The following is a 22,052-nucleotide window of genomic DNA, read 5'->3' on the forward strand; positions in this document are numbered from 1 at the left end:
CACATTTCTATCAAGTGTTGGAGCCGGAGAGGCCACGGATTCCTACAGCACCTGCTTCACCGCGGAGGAGGCACACGCTTCAAGGTGACCAATCAGGAAATACATCCATGCATTCACACTGACAATGGCTCAAATTGCTCTTATAGTGACGAACATATAAAGAAATAATCATTGATCGTTCCCTTCAGCGCTTTAGCTTCCATCCGCTCCTTGTGTTGGTTTTATAATCTGTGTCTTTAATGATCTTTTCTATGTCATAATATAAGTTGATATTTTAAATGTAAAGTTACTAGTTATTAAAACATAAAAAATACACGACCTGTAATGTGGATTGTCAGCCATCTTTAGAATTCCAGGAGAAATGTGCGACTTTTCTTGATTTGCAGAAGTTTTGGCTGTAAGTAAAAAAAAATACTTATACAGTACATGCAGTTTTATTTCTTTTGATTCAATCAAAAAGTCTCTTAGGATGCAGTACATTATCAAAATGTCAGTTTGTGCTCATCGAAACTCCAATTTACAACATCCACATACAGTTATTTGCACAAAACATAAAGGCTGATGTATATAACTTTTATACTCTTCATGAAACAGGATTTGAACGTGATATTTGAATACATACAAGCCCGTTTAAAGCCACATGTTGTTGTGTTATTGATACAAAATCTATCTGTTTTCCATCGTAACTTATAGTTTTTGTACTCGTACAGCCGCCTGCGTATGGCTCAGCGTGCCGCTCTGCACCGTGGCCACAGTGTCTGTTGGCCATGCGGCTAAGAGACCAAGTAGAAATGTAAGAGCCTAAGCAGAAGCATCGCCGAGCACTTTGCTTAACTGCCACAACTGCACATTCCTAGCAGAGTCCCGGCTGGGTAAAGAATGCGCGTGGCGCTGGCCAAAAAACCAGGCGAATTAGCATAAGTGCCATGTTCGATCCATCAGCGGGGGACTCGCGCGGCTGCTGGTCCTCATCCCATCCCACGTTCTGGCCTTGTTTGTGCAGGAAGTCGTGAACTCTGGGAGAGGGGAGAGAGAGGGGATAGAGGGGATAGAGGGGGGAGACAGTCGGCCTGGTTAAGTTGATATTTGCTCTCAAAAGTAATTTGGAGCAGACTTTTTGGAATCAGTGAAAGGGGCTTTGCTGTAATTCCCTTTCATGCTCATCTTCTATCTCTGAAGTCACCACGGGGCCTAAACAGCAGCATAAGGATGCCAGATGGATTAGAGAGATTCTCCCCTCTTCCCCTCTCTCCATCTCTTTTAATCGCAACATGTTTTGTGTACAGGGATCCAGAAGGCAGATGACAGAAGACCAAATCACACTGGCTCTTTCTCACTGTCACTCTTTTCTTTCCTCACAGTAACTTACTCTGACATGTCTCTTTTTTTTCTTCTTCTCCGTCCTCCTTGAGCCTGTTGAACTGATTTCCTCTCTCACATCGTGACTTGCTTGAGCAGCTGCAGGAGAAGAATGGGAGGAAAATGCCACGGCTATTACTGATTCTTTTTTATTTTTACAAAAAACAAAAAGTGTCTCATGCTTTTATGGTAGAATCCAGCTTTTATTTCAGATGGCTGAAGCTCCTATTGTGTGGTTTCATGGCTCAGTTGAAACTAAAGTAAGTTCTTTAACTTTAAGATAATGAGTGACATGCATGCAGAAGCAGGAGTCAGCACCGATGTGTCAGACACAACACGATGCTGCGGTACCGGCCACAGAGACGTACAGGATACCCGGCGGGTACCGGGGGTTTATTCCTCTTTGCCCGCGAACTGGACAGTTATTGTAAAAACAGTGGGTGACTCATTACTGATGAGCTGTGCCGGGCTCCACATTGCTTCACCTGGTGAAACACACTCCCCCTGGTTGACAGCTGGCGGTAACATGTTAAGTGCGATCGTGGAAAAAAAGAGAAAAGGATCCGAGCTCCCCGGGTCAGAGTCGTCTGCCTGTGATCTGTTGGGCCCGGTTACGAGCATCCTCATAAATATCTCTCGCCAGCTCATCAGCCGCGTTTGCTCGCCATTTTCCAGCCCGGAGACGAGCCGTGATGGATGCGGTGTGGCGCGGCGCCGGGGGCAACGCCGATACTCCCCAGATTGATATTGTGTTTGTGTGTGCTTGCCCAGGACAACGCTGACATATTATTACATTCTAAGCGGATATGGTATTATTACTAGTTGTAATTCTTGTACCTCCATCCTTCTCTTTAGCAGCTAAATGCTCCACTATGCTCCCCTGCTAGTTCCAGAGCTTATCTTGTGAGAGCGACCTGTGGAGCTGCAGGCGGTAAAATCAAAACAAGGAGCTAAAAGAGGCTAAAATGCTCGTCAGAGCAGAGTCATTATATCCATTGTTAGGATAAAAATATTGATCTTTGCTGTTCTTAAAGGGAGAGTGAACGACATTTCACTTTTCTCGCCAAAGGTTAGATGAAAAGATTTACTTCCCGCAGCCAGCAGATAGCTAGCTTGACTTTTTTTTAAAAAGTTATCTTATCATCTCCTAGCTTTTTAGACAAGCTAACTTTTTCCACCTGCTTCCTGGTTCAATGCTAAGCTAAGTAGCTGCTAAGCCTAAAGACAAGAAGTTTCAGCTAAAGCTTAATATTTAGCATACATAATTACTATTACTACTTCTCTTCAACTTTTCTTATGAGAAAATCAATAACACTTTCAAATCTGCCTGGTAAATATAAAGGCTGAGCCAAGAGATGGTTAGCTTAGCATAAAGACTTGATAGCAGCCAGCCTGGCTCTGTCCAAAGCTAACAAACTAGCTGCCAACTACCAGCACCTCACATGCAATGTGTTGTTTGATGCTAACCAGTCTAGCTGCGTTGGTTTTTCCGAGGCTTTATGCTAAGCTAAGCTAACCAGCTGCTGGCAGGAGCTTTGTGTTTAGCCTACAGACAAGAGAGTGGTTTCAATCTTCTCATCTAATCCTCGTCAAGAAGTGTTGGACCTTTCCCTCTTCAGCTGTAACATACAGTATTTGTGTGCCGTTGTTTTCAGATGACCAAAAACCGTGGTTCCTCAAACAGATTAGAAGACGTCCCTACCAATCGTGTGATAACATCATCTGGAATTCATTGTGAAGAATGATCCATGAACCCTGCACATAAAAAAAAAAAAGAAATGCAAATTTTTCAAATCACTGTTTGGCAGTGGGAACATCGTGGACTGGATGGTTGCCAGTCTGAGTCTGTGCTGGGGGATTTAGGGTGGAGCTATTGAATTAGACATTCTAGACCCTCCCTGCAAAAAAATGCCAACAAAAAGCCCTTGAGCAAGGCACAGACCCACAAGTGCACTGCAGGTATTTTCCCGAGGCTGTTGACGTCTTCTACGCCGACGTCCCTGTTTGAAACGCAGGCTCGAACAGGGATATTGTCAATGTGACAACCAATACATGCTTGTGCCAAAATACATTTGCTGCCGAGACGCGTCCCTGGACAGACGTGAAATCCGAGTGCTGGTTGCCATCTCTCCTGTCATGCTGCTTGTAAAAGAATTATTCGCTCTCTCTGTAGATACACTTGTGACAAGGCTGCAGCATCAGGCCGGCGTAATTACAGTTGTCGTTGGCTGCAGCGGTCACACACACACACACACACACACACACACACACACCAGCAAAGTGGAAGGGATTGAGAGGATCCTGTTGCCTTTTGTCAGGCTCTGTGTTGAACCGGGCCAAGGTCAAACGGTGGAGCGTTGACAATGGAGCAGATTAAGCCTGTAAAATAGCTTGTAAGCCCAAACTGTTGGCAAATGTTCTCCTGGCTGACAGGTAGTGCCACAACGGTGGCGGCGGCCAACGGAGCTGCACGTCACTAAACTACTAGAGGCTTCAAATTAGAGAGGAAAACATGGAGAGCTCTCTGGGGTTTGGCCCCGTCCACCACCAGCTCACACCTCCCCGGTGGCTCTGCCTCGCCAGGTGGTTTGACTTTGCAGCCACTTTTCCACTTGAAGACTTAATGCACACACACAGGCCCAGCTGGGAGCCATTAGGCCCGAGGCTCAGCCACCTAGGCCCAAAACATAACACCAGCTCAATCAGCTGGTGCAGGAGGAGGCCTCCGACGGACAGGACGCCATCGAGAGCGTCTTGACGTTGCTCCTGGAAACATTAAGCCCAACTGGGCCGCAGTGGAATTCACAAATGCTTCTCATTTATTCAGATTTAGTTTGATGTATGGTCTTCCATATATGACTGTCAGACATTTTTGGATGGAGAGATTTAAAAGAAACCTCACATCCGTAATGAACATAGACAAATAAAGCTGCGAAGCTTAAATGTTTCTTTTTTTTCAATGCAAAAGTCTTGGCTGCCAGAGTTTCTTTTAAAATGAAAACATACAAACCAACATTTTAACATGTAATTCTACAGCTTCTCACTCATTTTAAAGAGAATCTTGCTGATACGACTGCAAGACGAGAGCGAGTCGCTTGGCGTGAACTGCACAGCGATCCGACCACTTTGAAAGTCGCGTCGGCCGAACTTGTGGTGAAACGTAACGCTAGACGCTCTTGATGTGCCACTCGAGGGTCCGTCATACCAACACGTACATCTGATATCGGGTCAGAGTCCATCGCCGCGGCCTGGCACATCTTCTGAAGTGTGAAAGATCAAGGTGTGTGCAGATGGTCTGCAGGTCACAGAGGGCAGCAGGCGGCGGTAGCCTCTGGCTGACCCGGCCTTGGCATGTTGTCAGACCATGAAGCTCGCGGTGGAAGGTTTGTTGAGAAATAATGTCAGTGTCAGATTCATAAGCGTCATTTTCATTTGTAGCCTCATTTTACAGGTGCAAGTTCAGGGAGTACAGTGTCCTAACTTTGAGTGTGAGGTAATTGAGTGTAGTCCGGCTGCGGTCTGGTCTGCGTTGTGGGAGCCAGCGTCTGCACCAGAGGTCTTTAAAGGTCCGTGAGGTCGCCGAAGGCTGAGTCGGGCTGAGCGGAGAGACATCTGTCCCGGCCTGGAAGGATTTCACGCTCCTGGCCGTCCAGATGATTTAGGCCCTGCAGGACTACCTGCTGAGAGAGGCTCCTGGCGGGTTAACCTGACACAGATGGATCCCCACGCCGGCACGGAACACACACATGGAGCAACAACACACACACACACACACACACATAAACACACCATAAACACACACATATCTGGGTGTGATGATATACGAAGGAAAACACAGGAAGATAAAAACAAACACTTCATTATTTCATCTGTAGTATATATATATATATACATATATATGTATATATGATCTCATCTGTACTTTGTTCCAGTCTTTAGTCTTTTAATAGGTTTCGAACACAATTAAAACATTCTGAAATGCTCCATTTGTCACGTAGTCAGTCATCGTTAAAGAATCGACGGATCACCTGCTTGTCGACTTCATCCAATCAGCACTTCAATCACCGCCGTTCAATTCCAATATTATTTCAATTAGCTGCATTTTGACTGCCCTTTCTTCTAATTGATCCTCACGGGAATAATAAGCAGCGCCGTCATTGGCCTTTTCCCTTTTCCCTTTTTATAATACAAAATTTATGTTTTATCCAAAGAAAAGATTGATATCTCATGTCTAGTGTGGTAAATATGACAAATATAGCTGATCATGAACAGTGGAGGCAGGTGGTTATAGTTGTCCTAAAGCCCATTAAACAACAAGATATAGCTTGTTTCCCCAGACTTTACACTAATCCGCCTCTGACTTCATATTCCATATACAAACATCTTTTCAACCGAGAGCTACTGGCCAATATGTCATGAATACGGAGGTCAAGCAATTTTTATTGCACTTCTAGTAAACGTGGAATTCATGGCAGTAAACGGTTGGAACTATAGATATGGATGAAGCCGATCCATGGATCAGTTGGATCCGGAACGAGACCGCCTGTTTTGGTCCGACTCGATTTTGCTCCGTTGGTCCGAGGAAACTTTCACACCTGTTATTTTGGTTTTCAGACTAAACTGAACAGAAGGTGTAGACCAAACACGGTAGGTGTAAAAGTGAAGTCAAATCAAATACCACCCACTGGCAAAGTAAAAATTTGTGAACTTTTAATGGCGGACCAAATTTGCCCAGTGGGATCGACTCAATCGGTTTCATAATTCTTTAAAGCTGTATGAACGTCTCTCTGTGGAGGGGCAAGGATCAGCAACATCTGGCCAGGACGTAAGGAAACGCCTCTCTCTCTCTCTCTCACACACACACACACACACACACACACACACACACTCACGGACAGACGGGCGGACGGAGACTGGTCCTGGTCGACTGAGGCTCGTGAACATCTGGCTCTGCCAGATCTTCGCCTACAGGGAATCAACTTGTTGTTGTCTTTGACCAACTGCCTCTCGTTCCACTTGTGGTTCCTCTGCAGGCGGAGTCGTGTAAATTATGGACAAACTTAATCTAGTCTTACTCAAACAACCTTCCTCCTCCATTATAGCTAAGATCACGTCTTCACTTGTACAGTACATGTGCTGTAGTTAGTTAACAGATGAACTGATCTCTTTACCCACATATTTCAATTAATCTGGCTTTAACTCTATTTGTAATTTTCACACCACTTGCTGATAAAACTTTTCAGTTTTTATGATGAACCTTTATTGATATAATTTATCAGGTATAAGTTATTAATAAGGACATATTCATATCCTTCAGTTCTGCACACTTTAAGCTCTTTATGGGACCCTTGACCCCTGACCTCCTGAAATTATTAACATTTACAACTCTGGACTTTTTGTTTTCAGCTTTAAGTTACTGGAAAACATTTTGTCAACTGTATTTCACAATTTAACATACAAACATTTGCTAATTTCTCATTAGACAATAGGAAACTTTAAAAAAAATTGCACTTTAAAAAGCCGACTTTACCTTTTAGTAACATATTACTCTTTATGATGCAGAGAAGATGAGAAGCTTTTGACCATTTATGAATAGCTTTGTTTCTTAACACTATTATCAATGACATATTAATATTTATAATTAGATAAAAAGAGTGTTGACTCTTTTTTTCACTACCTGGAAAACTATTAAGGCTTTAATATATGATTTAACTATTATACATGTTAAGTTACCTGTTCTTTATATTTAAAGAAAAAGTGGAACAGTGATTTTTTTTCCCCCAGTTGTGTTTGAGGCAGCACTTTCAACAAGAAAATTAACCTGCAAGTGCGACGCGACGGGAGATTCAACACAAACACACACTCACCTCCAATCACTGGTCTCTTTAATCCGCCCGTCTGAGCCACTCGGAGTCTGTGGGGCCTGTTTTAGTTTCTCCTGCGAAGCGAGCGAGCCAAATAAAAACAGTCGACGCGAGCGGCTGCGTTCTGGTCCTCGGGGAGCGGCCCGCTCCAGCGCCGGGCCCGTCGGGGGGCCTGGTTCTACACACATTAGTGGTTAATTATTATCAGCCCGCAGCCGTAATGAGCAGCGCATCGACCTGCGGCTGTATGTGTTGCAGTAATATTACTTAATGGAAAAACAATCGGCAAGCTTTCTCCCATCGAGCATTCCAGGGAGTTTGCATAGATAATGGTGGATTGATTAGAGAGAGAGTGTGTGTGTGTGTGTGTGTGTGTGTGTGTGTGTGTACATGCGGAAGTACGTGTTTGTTCTCTTTTTATTGCAACTTAACCTTACACAAAGTTTTTGCCAATTGCAAAAGCTTTTTTTCTTTTAAATGATATTCTATGATATGTCGTTTATGGCTAAATGGCTAATATCATAGAGCGAACGTGACCCTGTCACCCGCTGGCGCTGTATTGACATGTAGTTGAGTGCGAGCAGGGCGAGAATCATGGCGGAGCATCGTGGACGAGACGAGGTTATGGATCGTGACAGAAAAATTAAGAAAGGCGAAAATCAAATAACCCAAAAATATAATCAACGCAGTAGAGTTTCCATTTTCACTATGAATAACAACGCCGCTGAATTCAAAATACTTTACACATTATGTTTGTATGTACAGTAAGGTCGCTTTAGGGAGCATTTCAAACTCACAGAATATATAATAATAATAATGTGTTGTTACACTTGGTTTTTATTGCTTTCTGAAAACTGAAATACACCGGAAAAAATAGTTTACCAACTCAAAAGCATTACTTCAAAAGGTAACACACACAAATGAATTAAGTTTGTTCAACTTAAAGTTAACAGGACAATTGATAACTTTAAGCTGAACAAACTTAACTTTTTCAGCAATTTTCTCTGAAGTGTAACTTAGATATAATATTGGAATTTAACATTTTCTCTGTGAAATATTAAAGCTCTCTTGCCTGATCTGCTCCTCTGATCTGTGTCTGGGCTCGGTCGGCACCGAGAGGGGGCGAAAACTCCAAAGAAGACAAAATGTGGCCCGACTTAACACTGTAATGAAAAACTGTGGCTTTGCACATCTGTCTTCCAACAAAGCTCTGACCGAGAAAGAGGATCTCTGAAAACAAATGCAAAATGTGGCTCCGAATGTCGGCCTCGCATGCTAGCGCTCTTTTGTCACTGGCGAAGGGAAGTTTCCAGGAGTCTCCGTCGGGACACTTGGCCGACCGGCTGCGAACGTGACTCGTCTGCTCCTCACATGTCGCTGGTGCGTTGCAGCAGATCATCACCTCCTCACTGTGGCGGCTGATGGCTGATGGCATCCTGTACACTGTGCGTTTGCTTTTCTCTCCACTCTTATCATTAGAACCTCTTGAACGCAGATCGTGTCACACCTCCTTTCATGATTCTGAGGCTGGAAGAAGTCTAATGATTCGATATTTCACTTTGTTTAAAGAGAAACGTTCAGAATAAGTGGAGCAGAACACAGTTTTTTCTACTTTTGTGCCAAACCCTCGGTTGCGAATCAGTTAATTAAACACAACCAGCTACAAACTGTGAAATGCATCTTACACACTGATGCAACGCTGTTTAACACAGTGGCACAGTATAGAACTGCAACAATTACTCAGTTAATCGACTGGAAAATTAATGCACAACTATTTTTAAAATGCCATTAATCGATTTGATAGTTTTTTATGGGGAAAAAAAGGCCAACTCCTCTGATTTCAGCTTCATAAATGTAAATATATTCTGGTTTCTTTGCTCCTCTTTGACAGTGAAGTGAATATTTTGAGTGTGTGAACAAAGCAGAACGTCTTGCTGGGTTCTGGGAAGCACAAAATAATCCATAATGACAATAATCGTCGGCTGCAGCCTCAGCACAGTGTGTGATAGTACATCAGTCCACGTCTGAGTACATTCTCCATCGTAATACTCGCGCCGTACATTGTCGTATTGCAGAGTTCTTCCTCTGACGAACTTGACTACACTCGACGTGGCTCGAACTGGAAATGCAGCCAGTGCCCACACGCACCCAACAAGGCGTGTATCATGTGTCCCCCACATGTCCTCAGTTATTTTTCACCGTTTGACTCAAACAGAAAGAGACAGAGTCCCGAATGCCGCAGTGGACGGAGCTGCACGCCGCTCTGAGGTCTGTATTTGGAGAATTCCTGCGGAGACGTGGGAAAATAACGCGTGCGCGCGCACACACACACACACACACACACACACACACATTCCCACCCGGCAACCAGAAAATGGCCGGCGTTCTCCAAACGATGACATGTAAACTCCTCGTCGGTGACGGGTCTCCACCGCACGCTTGTCATAACGCTGGGGAGAAGTTGTTGTTTTTCTTTTTTCTTTTTCTGCTGGCACTGCACTTAGCTGCTGCTGAGCCTCGAGTGTTGTTGTCAGGTCTTGTGTGACGCGGCGGGCGGCGGCCCTTTTCCTTTGTGGGCGGTGACGACGAGCAATTTAACATCAATTTCCAACATGAACGACAACAATTGCTTTTCTCTCTTATGATTTTCGTAACTTGAAACGTGTCCCGCCCAAAACAACCCGTTCACTTTTTTCCTTGTGATATGTCGTTATGTTTTTTCCTCGCGTCTGGTCTGCAGCCCACTGGAGCGCTGCAGGGGGTCGTCCACGCACGGACACAAACCTGATCCCCGACCAGCTGTTAGTGACGGCTCATCTTCTGTCCACAAACATCTGCGGTTCATCTCCACACTTTGACGGGAAACGCAGGACTTCAGCTCCCTTATGCTCCTCTCTCTCTCTCTCTCTCTCTCTCCCTCTCATTCCTTCCTTCTCTCTGATGTTTGTTTTTGTCCCGCGTCCATCTGCTCCTGATAATTTCTTGAATACAGAGTTTAATAGACAGGAGCAGGCGGAGGTGAAAAGAAAACAAATTTACTTGACAAAGTAGAGCTTCTTCTTCTTCTTCTTCTTCTTCTTCTTCTTCTTCTTCTATATCTGTGTTTATTATCTTTCAGTGGAACATGTCCACCACGGAGCACGTTTGACCTTTCACCCCTTTGATTCGCCACAGTCAACCTGCAGGTGTTCACCTCACACCTGATAGCAAGAGGAGGAACACACGCCGATATTCATATATATATATATATATATATATATATATATATATATATATATATATATATATATATATTGATACGACTGTTCGATCTCTGTTTACAGCAGGAAAGTCCGACGGTATTTGTGCAGCGGTTGTGATTAAAAGTCCAACATGAACTGACAGAATCATCCAAACTTTGTAGCAGTTGAGATGAACAGTTACAGGAAAATGTAGTATGAGTATATTTCATATTTATTTATATTAAGCGTAAAACCAACCTGTTTTTGAGTTGTTTTATTAGTTGCCATACAAAGTACAATAATAGCCGTACTTCCTACATTCCTGAAGTTGTCATTTAGTTTGTAAAATGTCAGAAATGTTCCATCACTGTTTCCTAGAATCCAGTTTTCTAATGTTTATTTGTCTTAGCAAAACTCCAAAAGATAATTAGTTTTTTAATAATAATCATAAAAGCAGCAAATCCTCAGAGTCAAGAAAGCGGGAACCAGCAAAAAGATTAGATAATATATTGTAGTCGAGAGAAATAGAACAAACACAGTAATATTGTTTATGTCATATTTGTTCTTATTGGCTGTCTCATGAACTTATACTGATTTGTCTCATAAGCTAATATCGACCAATCAGCCTCGTGGGTGATGATTAATTTTGTGCTAAAAATATCCCAACAAAGGTATTTTTTAGCTCAATATTTATGAAGAAGTGAGTTATATTAAAGTCCTAACTATAATTATTCAAATCAAACGATCAAGTGCTCACGTACACAGTTACGTTGCAACTTTCACGTGAAGAAAAAATGTCACCTGAATACAACAGTGCCCAAAAGAATAACGTTATCGTGTACCTTTTTTAAAAAGTCGTAGCGGGACGAGCCGTAGCTGCATAGACACCGACCGCGCTCATACATGACAGGAAGCCCGGATGATGAAGATGAAACACATGCGCACTGAGAGGCTGACGTCAAACACACACACATCCAGACGGACAGCACCAGAGTTATGCGTCAGATGGCATGTCGCGGACCACACACTGGGCCAGCTGTGTGCTGAAACAGTTATTCACGCTCTCGCATTCTGCCCGCCAGATCCAGAGATGAGTTGCCCCGGTAACCTGAACTTCTGGCCTCAGTGTGTGTGTGTGTGTGTGTGTGTGTGTGTGTGTGTGTGACCATGGATCAAAGATGATAAGGATGGAATGGCGTTAACGTTTAAGTGCGCCACCCCAGCGAAGGCCCTCACGGCGCTCGAGATACTTGAACCCAGTTGTCCAGCACATTGTCCAGCAAAGTGGATTGGTCGTCACCGGCGGAGCAGACAGACTCGCTGAATATGGGAATCTCTTCTGTCGAGCGGGGCTTCATAAATAACTTTGACTTCCTCCTCTGGACGCCTGCCAGTGGCTCTTCACCATGAAGCTGCACACGAGCTCCACGGCTTTCTCTGAGCAGCCGGCAGAAGAATGGACTGTCGGCTCCTAGTCGGCTCCTAGTCGGCTCTTAGTCGGCTCCTAGTCGGCTCCTAGTCGGCTCCTAGTCGGCTCCTAGTCGGCTCCTAGTCGGCTCTTAGTCGGCTCTTAGTCGGCTCCTAGTCGGCTCCTAGTCGGCTCTTAGTCGGCTCTTAGTCGGCTCCTAGTCGGCTCCTAGTCGGCTCCTAGTCGGCTCCTAGTCGGCTCCTAGTCGGCTCTTAGTCGGCTCTTAGTCGGCTCCTAGTCGGCTCCTAGTCGGCTCCTAGTCGGCTCTTAGTCGGCTCTTAGTCGGCTCCTAGTCGGCTCCTAGTCGGCTCTTAGTCGGCTCTTAGTCGGCTCTTGACCCCTGGAGGACTTGAGAGCCATGGTGGAGCGGATACTTGTGTTATAGCTGGAGGAGTCCACCACCCTCCTCTACACAGTGTGTGTGTGTGTGTGTGTGTGTGTGTGTGTGTGTGTGTGTGTGTGTGTGTGTGTGTGTGTGTGTGTGTGTGTGATTTAACACTAAACTTGTTGAACCAGAACCCATTATTTTTGACACACAAAAACTTATGTTTGTAAAAATGTATTGTATGTCGCTGTGGTCGCCAATGACCGAGTTGAATTGAAATTTAAATTCCCCTCATGTTTTTCGTAAGGAAGTATAAATAATAAAGATATAAGTCCATATTTCTTTCCATTTAAAAGAAGATGGATGTCGTTTTGTAGCTGGAGCGTGTCATAACCCTGTAGAGCCTATGAATGTTGATACCAGACATCCCCCCCCCCCATACGGTCGGTTATGCTCGCAGCTTAATATGTAAACCATAAAAACACAACATTTGGATGCTGTACAGTTGGTATTCCACGAGAAAATGGTAACGTCACAGTCATCCCACATGTTGACTTCTTTTAAAAAGCATTAGTGAATGTCAAACAAGTCAAAATCAATTATATTTTAACATGAAATCATTTGAATATGACTTGCCTGCTTGCCACTACCGTACTGTACACACAGATACAAACAGCACACTATAGAGCTGCACCACATCCATCATACCACTTGATAGTGCTCCCATCGGAGAGTGTGTTTTCTAATCCCCCCCCCCCCCATCCTGACAGCAAGAAGTCTTCCCCTCCACCGGGTGGGCCGCACAGGGGGCCCCACGCAGGGATGACATCAGCGCCCAGCCCGGAGGAGCCCGTGACAGCCGTATGTAAATTGAATATGACTAATCGCCTCCCTGCATCACCTCTCGCCACCTCTGGGCCGCCACGATGAAAGACGGAGGAGAGCGCGTCTGCGTTTGAAGTGTGGGCGGAGGGTGAGAGGGGAAGGCAGCCAGACGGACCTACGTAAGGACACAAATAACAACCAGAAGTCAGTGCTCTCTGTCTTCCTGGATAATCCGGTCAGTTGACCAACATGACGATCCCCCTCCAACAAACAGCGGCTGAGGTGCACTGCTTCAACAGCAGAGGCCTCGTCTGACGCGTGATGGTTCCCGGGGGGGGGGGGGTTGCTATTCTCATCGATGGCCATCGTATTTTCCCAGCTTTGGTTTCAGCAAGTGAAGGCGTACACACACGCACACACACACACGGAGAGAGAGAGAGAGAGAGAGAGAGAGAGAGAGAGAGAGAGAGAGAGAGAGAGAGAGGCAGTGGGAAGACAAAGTGCTTCCACATGTGGAAGGCATGAAGACGAGGCAAAGGTGCATGTGACCACCCATGCAACAGGGGAATCCCAGGTGTCCCTGCCTTTGTTCTCTGTGTGTGTGTGTGTGTGTGTGTGTGCACACGCCTGTATCATGAGAATAAGAGTGTGAAATGTTCAACCCACACATCATTGCATGTTGGGTTTTTTCAAATCACGTGAGGAAGTTCTCACATGCCAACAAAAGATATGTTCTTTTTTAAAAGTTGCTTTTTTCATTTTTGAACTAAAACCCATTGGATTTGCATTAAAAAACAGTTTCCTTTGTTTTTCTTTTCGCACCTCCGTGTTGTTTTGCCCTCAGAGACTTTTTCTCCCCGATCAGCGTCCTGCATGACGAGCACATTACAAGACGCTCACTCGTCGTCTGAGCTGATGTGTTGTCTGCCACATAGCTGTGGCTGGAGATACACTGTCATTTACTGACGCTCGCTTTTTAATTAGAGCACAGAAACTGTCCTTAAGTGCAGTGGCACACTGGATATTGGAAAATTACATCCTCGTGTTCCGGATCTTCTTTGTAAAAAATCACACACTTTGACTAAAAAACACTCCCATAGAAATAAAAGTACAAATAAAAGTGAACAAAGTCTCCCTCACTTTTGGCCACAGCAGCAGTTTGCATTATATCTCGTGTGTTTGTGATGCGGCCCTCCACCTCCACCACCCAGCTCACACCACCCCCTGACGGGGCGAGTAAACAAGTGGCACTGTTTATATCCTCCATGTAATCTGGATTTACCTCGGTAAGATCGCGGCTGTTGGAGCAGAGAGCCCCCTGGACGCTCAGCTGCATTGTGGGAGGTTCCCTCTCAATGCCACCTTTGTCTCTCTCTGTGTGTGTGTGTGTGTGTGTGTGTGTGTGTGTGTGTGTGTGTAGTCCAGTTGACAGGCCACAATAAGTCATGAGTGAAGTTCCCCATGGTGAGAACTGATCTTGGTGTACGTGTGTAACCTGCTCCTGAAAGAAAACGACTCGGTTTAACGCTTTGGAAATCATTCCGAAAGATTCTTTGAACGCTCACACGCACACACACACACACACACACGGCGCTAATGTTATCCCAAGTCAAGTGCAAAGAGGGCGTGACCCCCTCAAGAGTTCAAACCGAGCGACACTTCCTCTTCATCCTCCCGTTACATCTGTAATTTATCCTTTATCATGAATAGAACCTAATTATTGATTCAGCAGCATTTTACAATCTATTCAAACATAAAACGCGTGAATTGCATATCTGCTCAAACGTGACTGGAATCTATTTCTTCCCGTCTGTTATGATGAATTATTCTGACAGATAAATGTAAAATTTCAGAAAACCAAATGTAAATCTAGTTTGATAATCTGTGAACTCCATACAAACTACACTCACACTCTTTACAACAGAGACTGAAACACTGCTGCTGAAGTCAGAGCTGCATCAAGTGAAAGCTGCTGAGCAGCGAGCGACAGAACAAACACTGATGTTCTAATAGTGGGTTGGTGAAGTTAAATTATTTTAAATGATATTTTGGATATAAAATGATGTATTGTTTTGATTTAGTTATGAATACTAAGAAGAAACACATGCAGATTCCTAGAGGAACAGAAGTTTTTCTATTCAATCTATGAGGCTAATTGTAAATATATGTATTTCACATGGCTTATTTGTATAAAATCTTTTCATCTGTGAGTCAGAGCTCTAAAAAAAAATGAATCTTATAATTTTTTTGTCCTTGCAATCGAAGTCCTCGACGTCCAGCTGACGCTTTGTGCACATCTACTCCCCCAGGCTTCTTCACGCCCTGTGTTTTCACTTATCATCCTATTGTTTAGTCAAACCGCCCAAAGACAAGAAAAGAATTCAGAAAAAGTTGAAAGGCAGAATCTGCATTGTTGTTTTTTCTTTATGCATGCAAACGCTCCCACTCTGAGTGAATACAGTGTGTTGCATCATCGAGCTGCACGATAGATAAGAATCAGCTCTGAGCTTCTTGCAGTGTGATTATTGCAGTTTTCTGTTTGAGCCTCGGCATGAAAAATTGAGCAATTCTGTACGCAGCCGAAAACCCAAAGAGCAATCTGGGGCGCGGACAAATTGGCATTTACAGTAATTTTAAGGGGAAAAAGAAAATGCTGAAAAAGAAGAGACGTGGAGCACCTCTCTCTTTGTCCCCCCCCTCCTCCTCCTCCTCCTCCTCCTCCGCCATAATGGGATGAGAGGAGGAGGAGGCAGCAGCTGGGAAAGAAAAGACTCTAAACTTCTCTACTTAGCAGCAGCCTGGTCACAGGGCGGTGATCTAAGAATCTCTTTTAAATGGCTTCTGTCGCTCTCTCTCTCTCTCTGTGTATGTTTGGCTCCTGCTTGTTCATCTCTGCGTGGGTGCATTTCATCGCTCGCATCTTCGTCTCTGTAGCCGTCGTTGTTGCTCGTCTCCCCCTGAAAGCTCTTCTGACTTGTTGTGTTGACGTGTATTTTCCATCAGTGTGTGTATCACGCTAGATAAACACCTCTGAAAACACATCATTTGCATGGATGTGTGAGGGTTATTCCCCTCTTTCTGCTGTGTGAGTGACAGGCTGCATCTTTCTCTCACAACGAAACGTTGATACCTTTATTATCATTATTGTACAGGACAGAAATGACTCATTGAAATTACAGTGTAAATGCTTAAAGGACAAATATGACTCTTCCCCCATTTTATAATATTTAAATTCTTCCTCAATAACACGTGCTGATGCTGACGTGTGTCATTGTGCAGTGACCTTTAAAAAGGTTATATTATTAAATGTTAGAACAATGTAATAATAATTGTATCATCTATAATTCAGAGTCATTCATTATCACAATTATTATTGTTTTATCGTACTATTAATATTGTATTATTGTTAATTTGAGTTGCCTCTGGGACAAAAAGTGTCATGTTTGCAGTTTTACCGAGTGTATTACAAAATATCTTCATCTCTAATGTCTTGTAACTGATCAAATCTAGTTATAAAGAAAATGTAGCTTCAATATTTGGTGAAATTAGAATATGAAGGAGCAGAAAATGGAAATAGAATAATTTTTTTAGAATAGCCATCAAAGGTTTTGGAAAAAACGCCACAGCATCAGTGAAGTGTAAAAGGTCACCGTGCCCCGGCAACTTTCTGAGGCCATGCAAATAGGAGGCAATTCTGTTTGTAGTGTGTGTGTGTGTGTGTGTGTGTGTGTGTGTGTGTGTGTGTGGTCTGCTTTGCTGCTGCAGCATGTGTTGCCTCATCAGTGTAACTCTGATAATAATAAACCTGTATGTACGTGAAGCCTCCTGCTGCAGCTCCTGAATATTATATAACACCGTTGCGATTCAAATTGTGCACGTGCTTCTTCTTCTTCTCCTTCTTCCTCTGAATCCAACTGTCGCCCCCTTTAAACGGCCCAGATTTCCAGTGTGTATTCTCCTTTTATTGCTTTCATTTGCATATAAATTAAATCCATATTGTGCCTGCGAGGCAGTCTGTGCTAACTATGCAAACGATCCCCGGCTTTTCTTTGTTTTACAGATAAACCCTCGGCTTCCTCCTAAATGACAAGGTGGGGGGGGGAGAAATCCTCTCGCTGTTTCATAATTGTATGAATTTTAAATACACTGTCATAAGACCCTCTTCCGCATTCACAGCAGGGAATCCGACTATCATTATAATATCAGAGCTGCAGGGTTAGCTGACCGTGAAGAGGCAGGCCCCTTCACCTCGCTCACACATGCAGCCCAGATGGAGAATGTGTGTGTGTGTGTGTGTGTGTGTGTGTGTTTTCTAAACATGATCACAACCTCTTTCTTAAAATACACATAACGCTTTGAAATCACTCGTCTTGAGCTTCTGCAGATTCTCTTCGGTGCAAAGTTTATTTGATCCAAGACTCATTTCATAACATTTACATTAAATTAGCCTTGATGTCAAAACTCAAATCAAGTCCTATGAATATTCATCCACATATTTAAGTGAAGGGGCGACGTTAGATTTGTGCCATTATCACTGTGGGTCCCCTGGAAACCGCTCGCAGGAGCCCAGGAGGTTTCCGTGGCTGCAGGGGAGAACGAGTTGACTTTTAGAAGACGGACGGTTTCACCTGCACCGACGCTCTGCTGCCAATCAGTGTGTGAACCATCTCGTACAATAATCATCCATAATCTGGACTGATTCACTTTTTGTAACTTGAGCCTTTTTTCCCCCCTCACAATTAAATTCTGTGCAATTTTGCAGCAACGTCTGCTGAGACTTGCACATTGTAGTTTTCATAAACAGGCAAAAAAACAACAGAATGTTAATTAAAAACCTGCGGAATAGGCGGCCTACACCCGGACTGCAAGTCCCTGGTCGTCTTCACTTGAAATCAATTATTAACTCGCTCGTGTTTTTATGCGCTTATTAAATCTCTGCTCTATAGGCAGAGCTGAACACAAACGCAGCAGCACTTGAAATAATTAAAAAGCAACGCGGAGGCCGTGAAGAGCTGCGCTGCACAGCTCTGCAGGCTTGTTAGCTCTTAATTAAATAATCCGAGCAGCGATCAGTTGTATATCACAAACAGGAAACCCTTTGAAATCAGGTCGAGTCAGTGCAGGTTGTTGAGAGCAGCGTGTCGCCTCCTCGGACGTCCATTCACTTTATTACGAAATCAGAAATAAACTCAATTCACCTGCAAATTTAAATCTGAACTATATTATATTGGACAATTAATCTGCAAGCTTTTTGAAAAAGGGCCTCGAGCCTCAATCACCTATGAGGAAGGATATTTGGAGAAAGAATGTTTTTGGGACTCCATATTTTTAATCTGTGATTTAAATTAATATAAAAACAAACTATATTGAACTTACTTGGCTGATATACGTGAACATATAAAATAAAAGGATAAAAACATGAAATTAGGAAAGTGATGAAAAAGGGAAGTGTGGTTGAGTATAAACATGTTGATCACATTTTCACAAAGGAAATAATTAAAGGGGTTTCCCCAATAAAAGATCCCATCCTCAGCTAATTAGCATAAATTCGACAACTGCAATATCATATTTGCATGATTCCTGCTCATGCCTGGAGATTAAAGGGATTTTTTTTGACACCAATAAAATTAAAGTTGTGAGTGTTTTGTAAATGTTGTTGTATATTTCCTCTTCTCCAACGTCCTCCCTCCAAAACAGCTGAACAAAAACACACCATGTAACAGCTACGTGATGCAAATAACTTTCCCCTTATCACACACACTACATACGCAGAGCCCCGTCACACACACACACACACACACACACACACACACACACACACACACACGCCATGTCAGAGTTCACAGCCAGGCTCTGTCGGACCTGAACCTGAGGTCACGTCAGGCCAAACACAACAAACTCGTCTGACGCAGGAGAGGAGACTCTGACTCTGTGACTCTGCTTCTTCTTCGGCTCAGCACAGACGTGAAATCTTGTAAATGCCCAGAAAAGATTAATGGGCGAAATATTATCCTTGTGGAGAAACATGTAGCGTCGTGTGTGTGTGTGTGTGTGTGTGTGTGTTATATTTCTCTATTTCTGTCTCTTCTCAAATATCAATGTAAAAATGTAAAGAGCATTATAGGTGAAAACTTATGGTCTGAATATAAATTAAAAGCCTGTTATTAATTACGGTTTTCTCCTTTGAATGTGAATTTTATGTTCCTATTCTGATTATTTTATCTTAGTTTCTGGGATGTTGGGAAGTCCAGTTAAAACCATGCATCTTCATGTGCAGTAATAATAATAATTTTTTTAATCCTAAAACAAAACTCCTCTCAACACTTTAAAGGTGATTAGAATGAAAGAAAGAATATTTTAGCCCCGTCCATCTACTGTTCTCCTTTTTTTATTATTATTATTGTTGTTGTTATTTCAGACTACATGTGGACATATTAAAATCTTTGGCTTGTCTGAGTCTGATGTGGTGGATGAAGATATGATGGACAGGCGAGCACGAGAACCTATCGAGCAGATCAGACGTTCTAAAAACAAAACAGCGGGAACAGAACAGGAGGGGATGAAGACGACGACGATGAGGAGGAGGTGAGGCTGAAATTAAATATACTGTATACAACTTGATAACTGTGTGGCTATATAAACTTTAATAACGATCGCTCATTTATATAATTATGTCCATATACTGTTACCATAAACAGAAATCTGTGTTTTTAAATAGCGCTTCCCTCCACCGGCAGTTCTTTTCTTTCTCATTAGCTCCAAAAGACAAAGAGTCAAGGTGGCGGCGGCGGCGGCCGTGGCCGTGGCGGCGGCGGCCCTGAGCAGGCAAACGACCCGGGCCGCTCATTCACTGTCCTCCTTCTCCTCCTGCACCGTGGTGGTCGAATGGTTGTAAAGTCCTTGAGCCATGAGCTGCAGCGCCAGGCCGTTCTTGTAGCCGGTGGCCTTTTTAATCTTGGCCCTCTTGTTCTGGAACCAGATTTTAATCTGCGACTCGTTCAGGTTGAGCTCCTGCGCCAGCGACTGTCTCCGCTGCTCCGTGATGTAGCGGTTGGCCTGGAACTCTGTTTTCAGTCTCTGCAGCTGCTCGGCCGTGAACGCTGTCCGCGGCCGCTTGTCCTCCTTGCTGCTCTTCTTCTTTTTCAGTTTCCGTGTCCTTGGGCCTGGCGTGGAAACAACAATGGAAATAAAAAATTTATTCTACTGCTCCAGTGTGAGTCGTACACAAAAAAATATTCCCCGTCCAGGCTGCTGCACTTATCCACTGATGAGCCGTGTGATCAGTGTGATCGAATGTAGGTCACCACACTCTCTCCTATAATGTGCACTATATTAAATATGGACACGCTGAGAACAAATCAGGCCAAACAATGAGACGGACTGCAACATCATTTACAACATCACTAAATATTACTGTGTCAAAAGCACAAAAGGAACGTGAGAATTACTGTATTTTTTTTTCTTCTTTTAAACCTATGATGAATACATTTAAGAATGTTTTCTACACCATAGGTTGCAGAGCCACATATTAAGGCCTGGTTATTACTTAATATTCAACTAATATTGACTTGGAGGAAAACACAAATAAGCATTTGGCCGAAAATATGTGGTGAATCTGTCACAAATTGAAAAAATAATTATTTGTTCTAGGGGGAAAATAAATAATAATAGAAATTTTAAAAAAAAAAGAATAAATCAGCAGATCACTGACATGAACAGGCCTGTGACATGTGACTTGTTGTGGCGCCAAAACAAGCAGCAGCACTTGAAATATAAATAAGTTGCTGTGGTCACGTGCAGACTCTGTGATATGATTAATAAAACTCCATCCAGCCAGGACTGAGGTTTCCTAATCATGAGATCATGTGATGCACCGTGATGAGGTTCAGGTATGTGGAGGCACACGAAGCTGTGATTTAAGGACGCTGCTTCGCGCCGTGAACGCATCACGACGGGCAGATTGAGACTGGAAATAATATGGTGCTAAAAGAAAAATATGAAGCATGAAGCCAAGAAATTCAAAATAAAAAAAACAACCCACATGATGATGATGACAAACTCCATTAAAACCAAGTGATGTAACAGGAAGCAGCTCAGCTGATATAAACACAACATGCAACATAAACATATAATTATTCATAACTCGATTGATACTATGAGATAAAAAATGTTTTTTCAACAACACAATAGTATTTAATCCGTTTGGCGCGGTTGTTATTATTATTACTATTTATAAGAAAATGTTCTGTCCTACTGTAGCTGTGCATTATGCTAAAATATATATATTAACTACTATATCATAGTAATATAACGTCACGTTAAACCACCGGGAGACACCGAGGTGAATCCTCAGTGTGTTAGAAGACAACACTCATTTTGTATAATTTATTTGGGATGTTAAAAAAAAATCACCGTTATTATTAATTTAGATTGTTGTAATTGTAATTATAGTTTAATATGATTTTTCTTTTGACGTTTTCAACACCTGACATTTAATGCATATGCAGGACAAACCGAGCGGAAGCCTATGAGAGCATTATTATCATCTTAATATTATTCATATTACACATAATTATAGTTTGGAGCAGATGATCTTTGCGGAGAGAGAAAAGTCTAACGAGGGATTTCGCTAGAAAAAGAAAACGGTTTGCACACGACACTACTACGACTGTTATATTATAATATTATTTATCTGTTATTTTTATTTATCACAGAAAATATTTCAGCATGTTGTGATAAAAATACATTTTGACTTTCAGTGAAAATGATGCTGATTTTGTTGCACAGGTCAATAGTTGATGCCCGATATATATATATATATATATATATAATACACTAACACGTTATAATACATAATAATACGCCTTTATGTTTCTTTCTTTGTGTGTTAGAAATATAAAAACATGAATTAATTATGTAAAGTAATTACCTGGGGTGTTTAGTGACCCTCGGACATCCTAATTCCATATGAAATATCATTTTTAATTCCG

At 42.9% G+C, this 22,052-nt stretch overlaps 1 protein-coding gene and 1 long non-coding RNA gene across 4 annotated transcripts in view; one reads left to right on the forward strand and one right to left on the reverse strand.

Moving 5' to 3' along the window:
* The window catches only part of LOC118309733, a 101,505-nt gene that overhangs the window by 69,869 nt on the left and 9,584 nt on the right, over positions 1-22,052 (forward strand). For both annotated transcript variants that reach the window (XR_004793577.2, XR_007029905.1), the window contains exon 2: positions 19,481-19,647. This is a non-coding gene — a long non-coding RNA (uncharacterized LOC118309733). The remainder of the gene's footprint in view (positions 1-19,480; positions 19,648-22,052) is intronic.
* LOC118309655 (homeobox protein engrailed-1-B-like) overlaps positions 19,641-22,052 on the reverse strand; it is a 3,484-nt gene continuing 1,072 nt past the window's right edge. The window contains exon 2 of one of the 2 annotated variants that reach the window (XM_035632034.2): positions 19,641-20,237. In XM_035632034.2, the coding sequence (XP_035487927.1) occupies positions 19,906-20,237 (332 nt within the window). In that variant the 3' untranslated portion in view covers positions 19,641-19,905. The remainder of the gene's footprint in view (positions 20,238-22,052) is intronic. The other variant, XM_035632042.2, reaches the window with a different exon arrangement.

This window comes from Scophthalmus maximus, chromosome 1 (genome assembly GCF_022379125.1).
Source record: "Scophthalmus maximus strain ysfricsl-2021 chromosome 1, ASM2237912v1, whole genome shotgun sequence".
Classification (NCBI taxonomy): Eukaryota; Metazoa; Chordata; class Actinopteri; order Pleuronectiformes; family Scophthalmidae; genus Scophthalmus; species Scophthalmus maximus.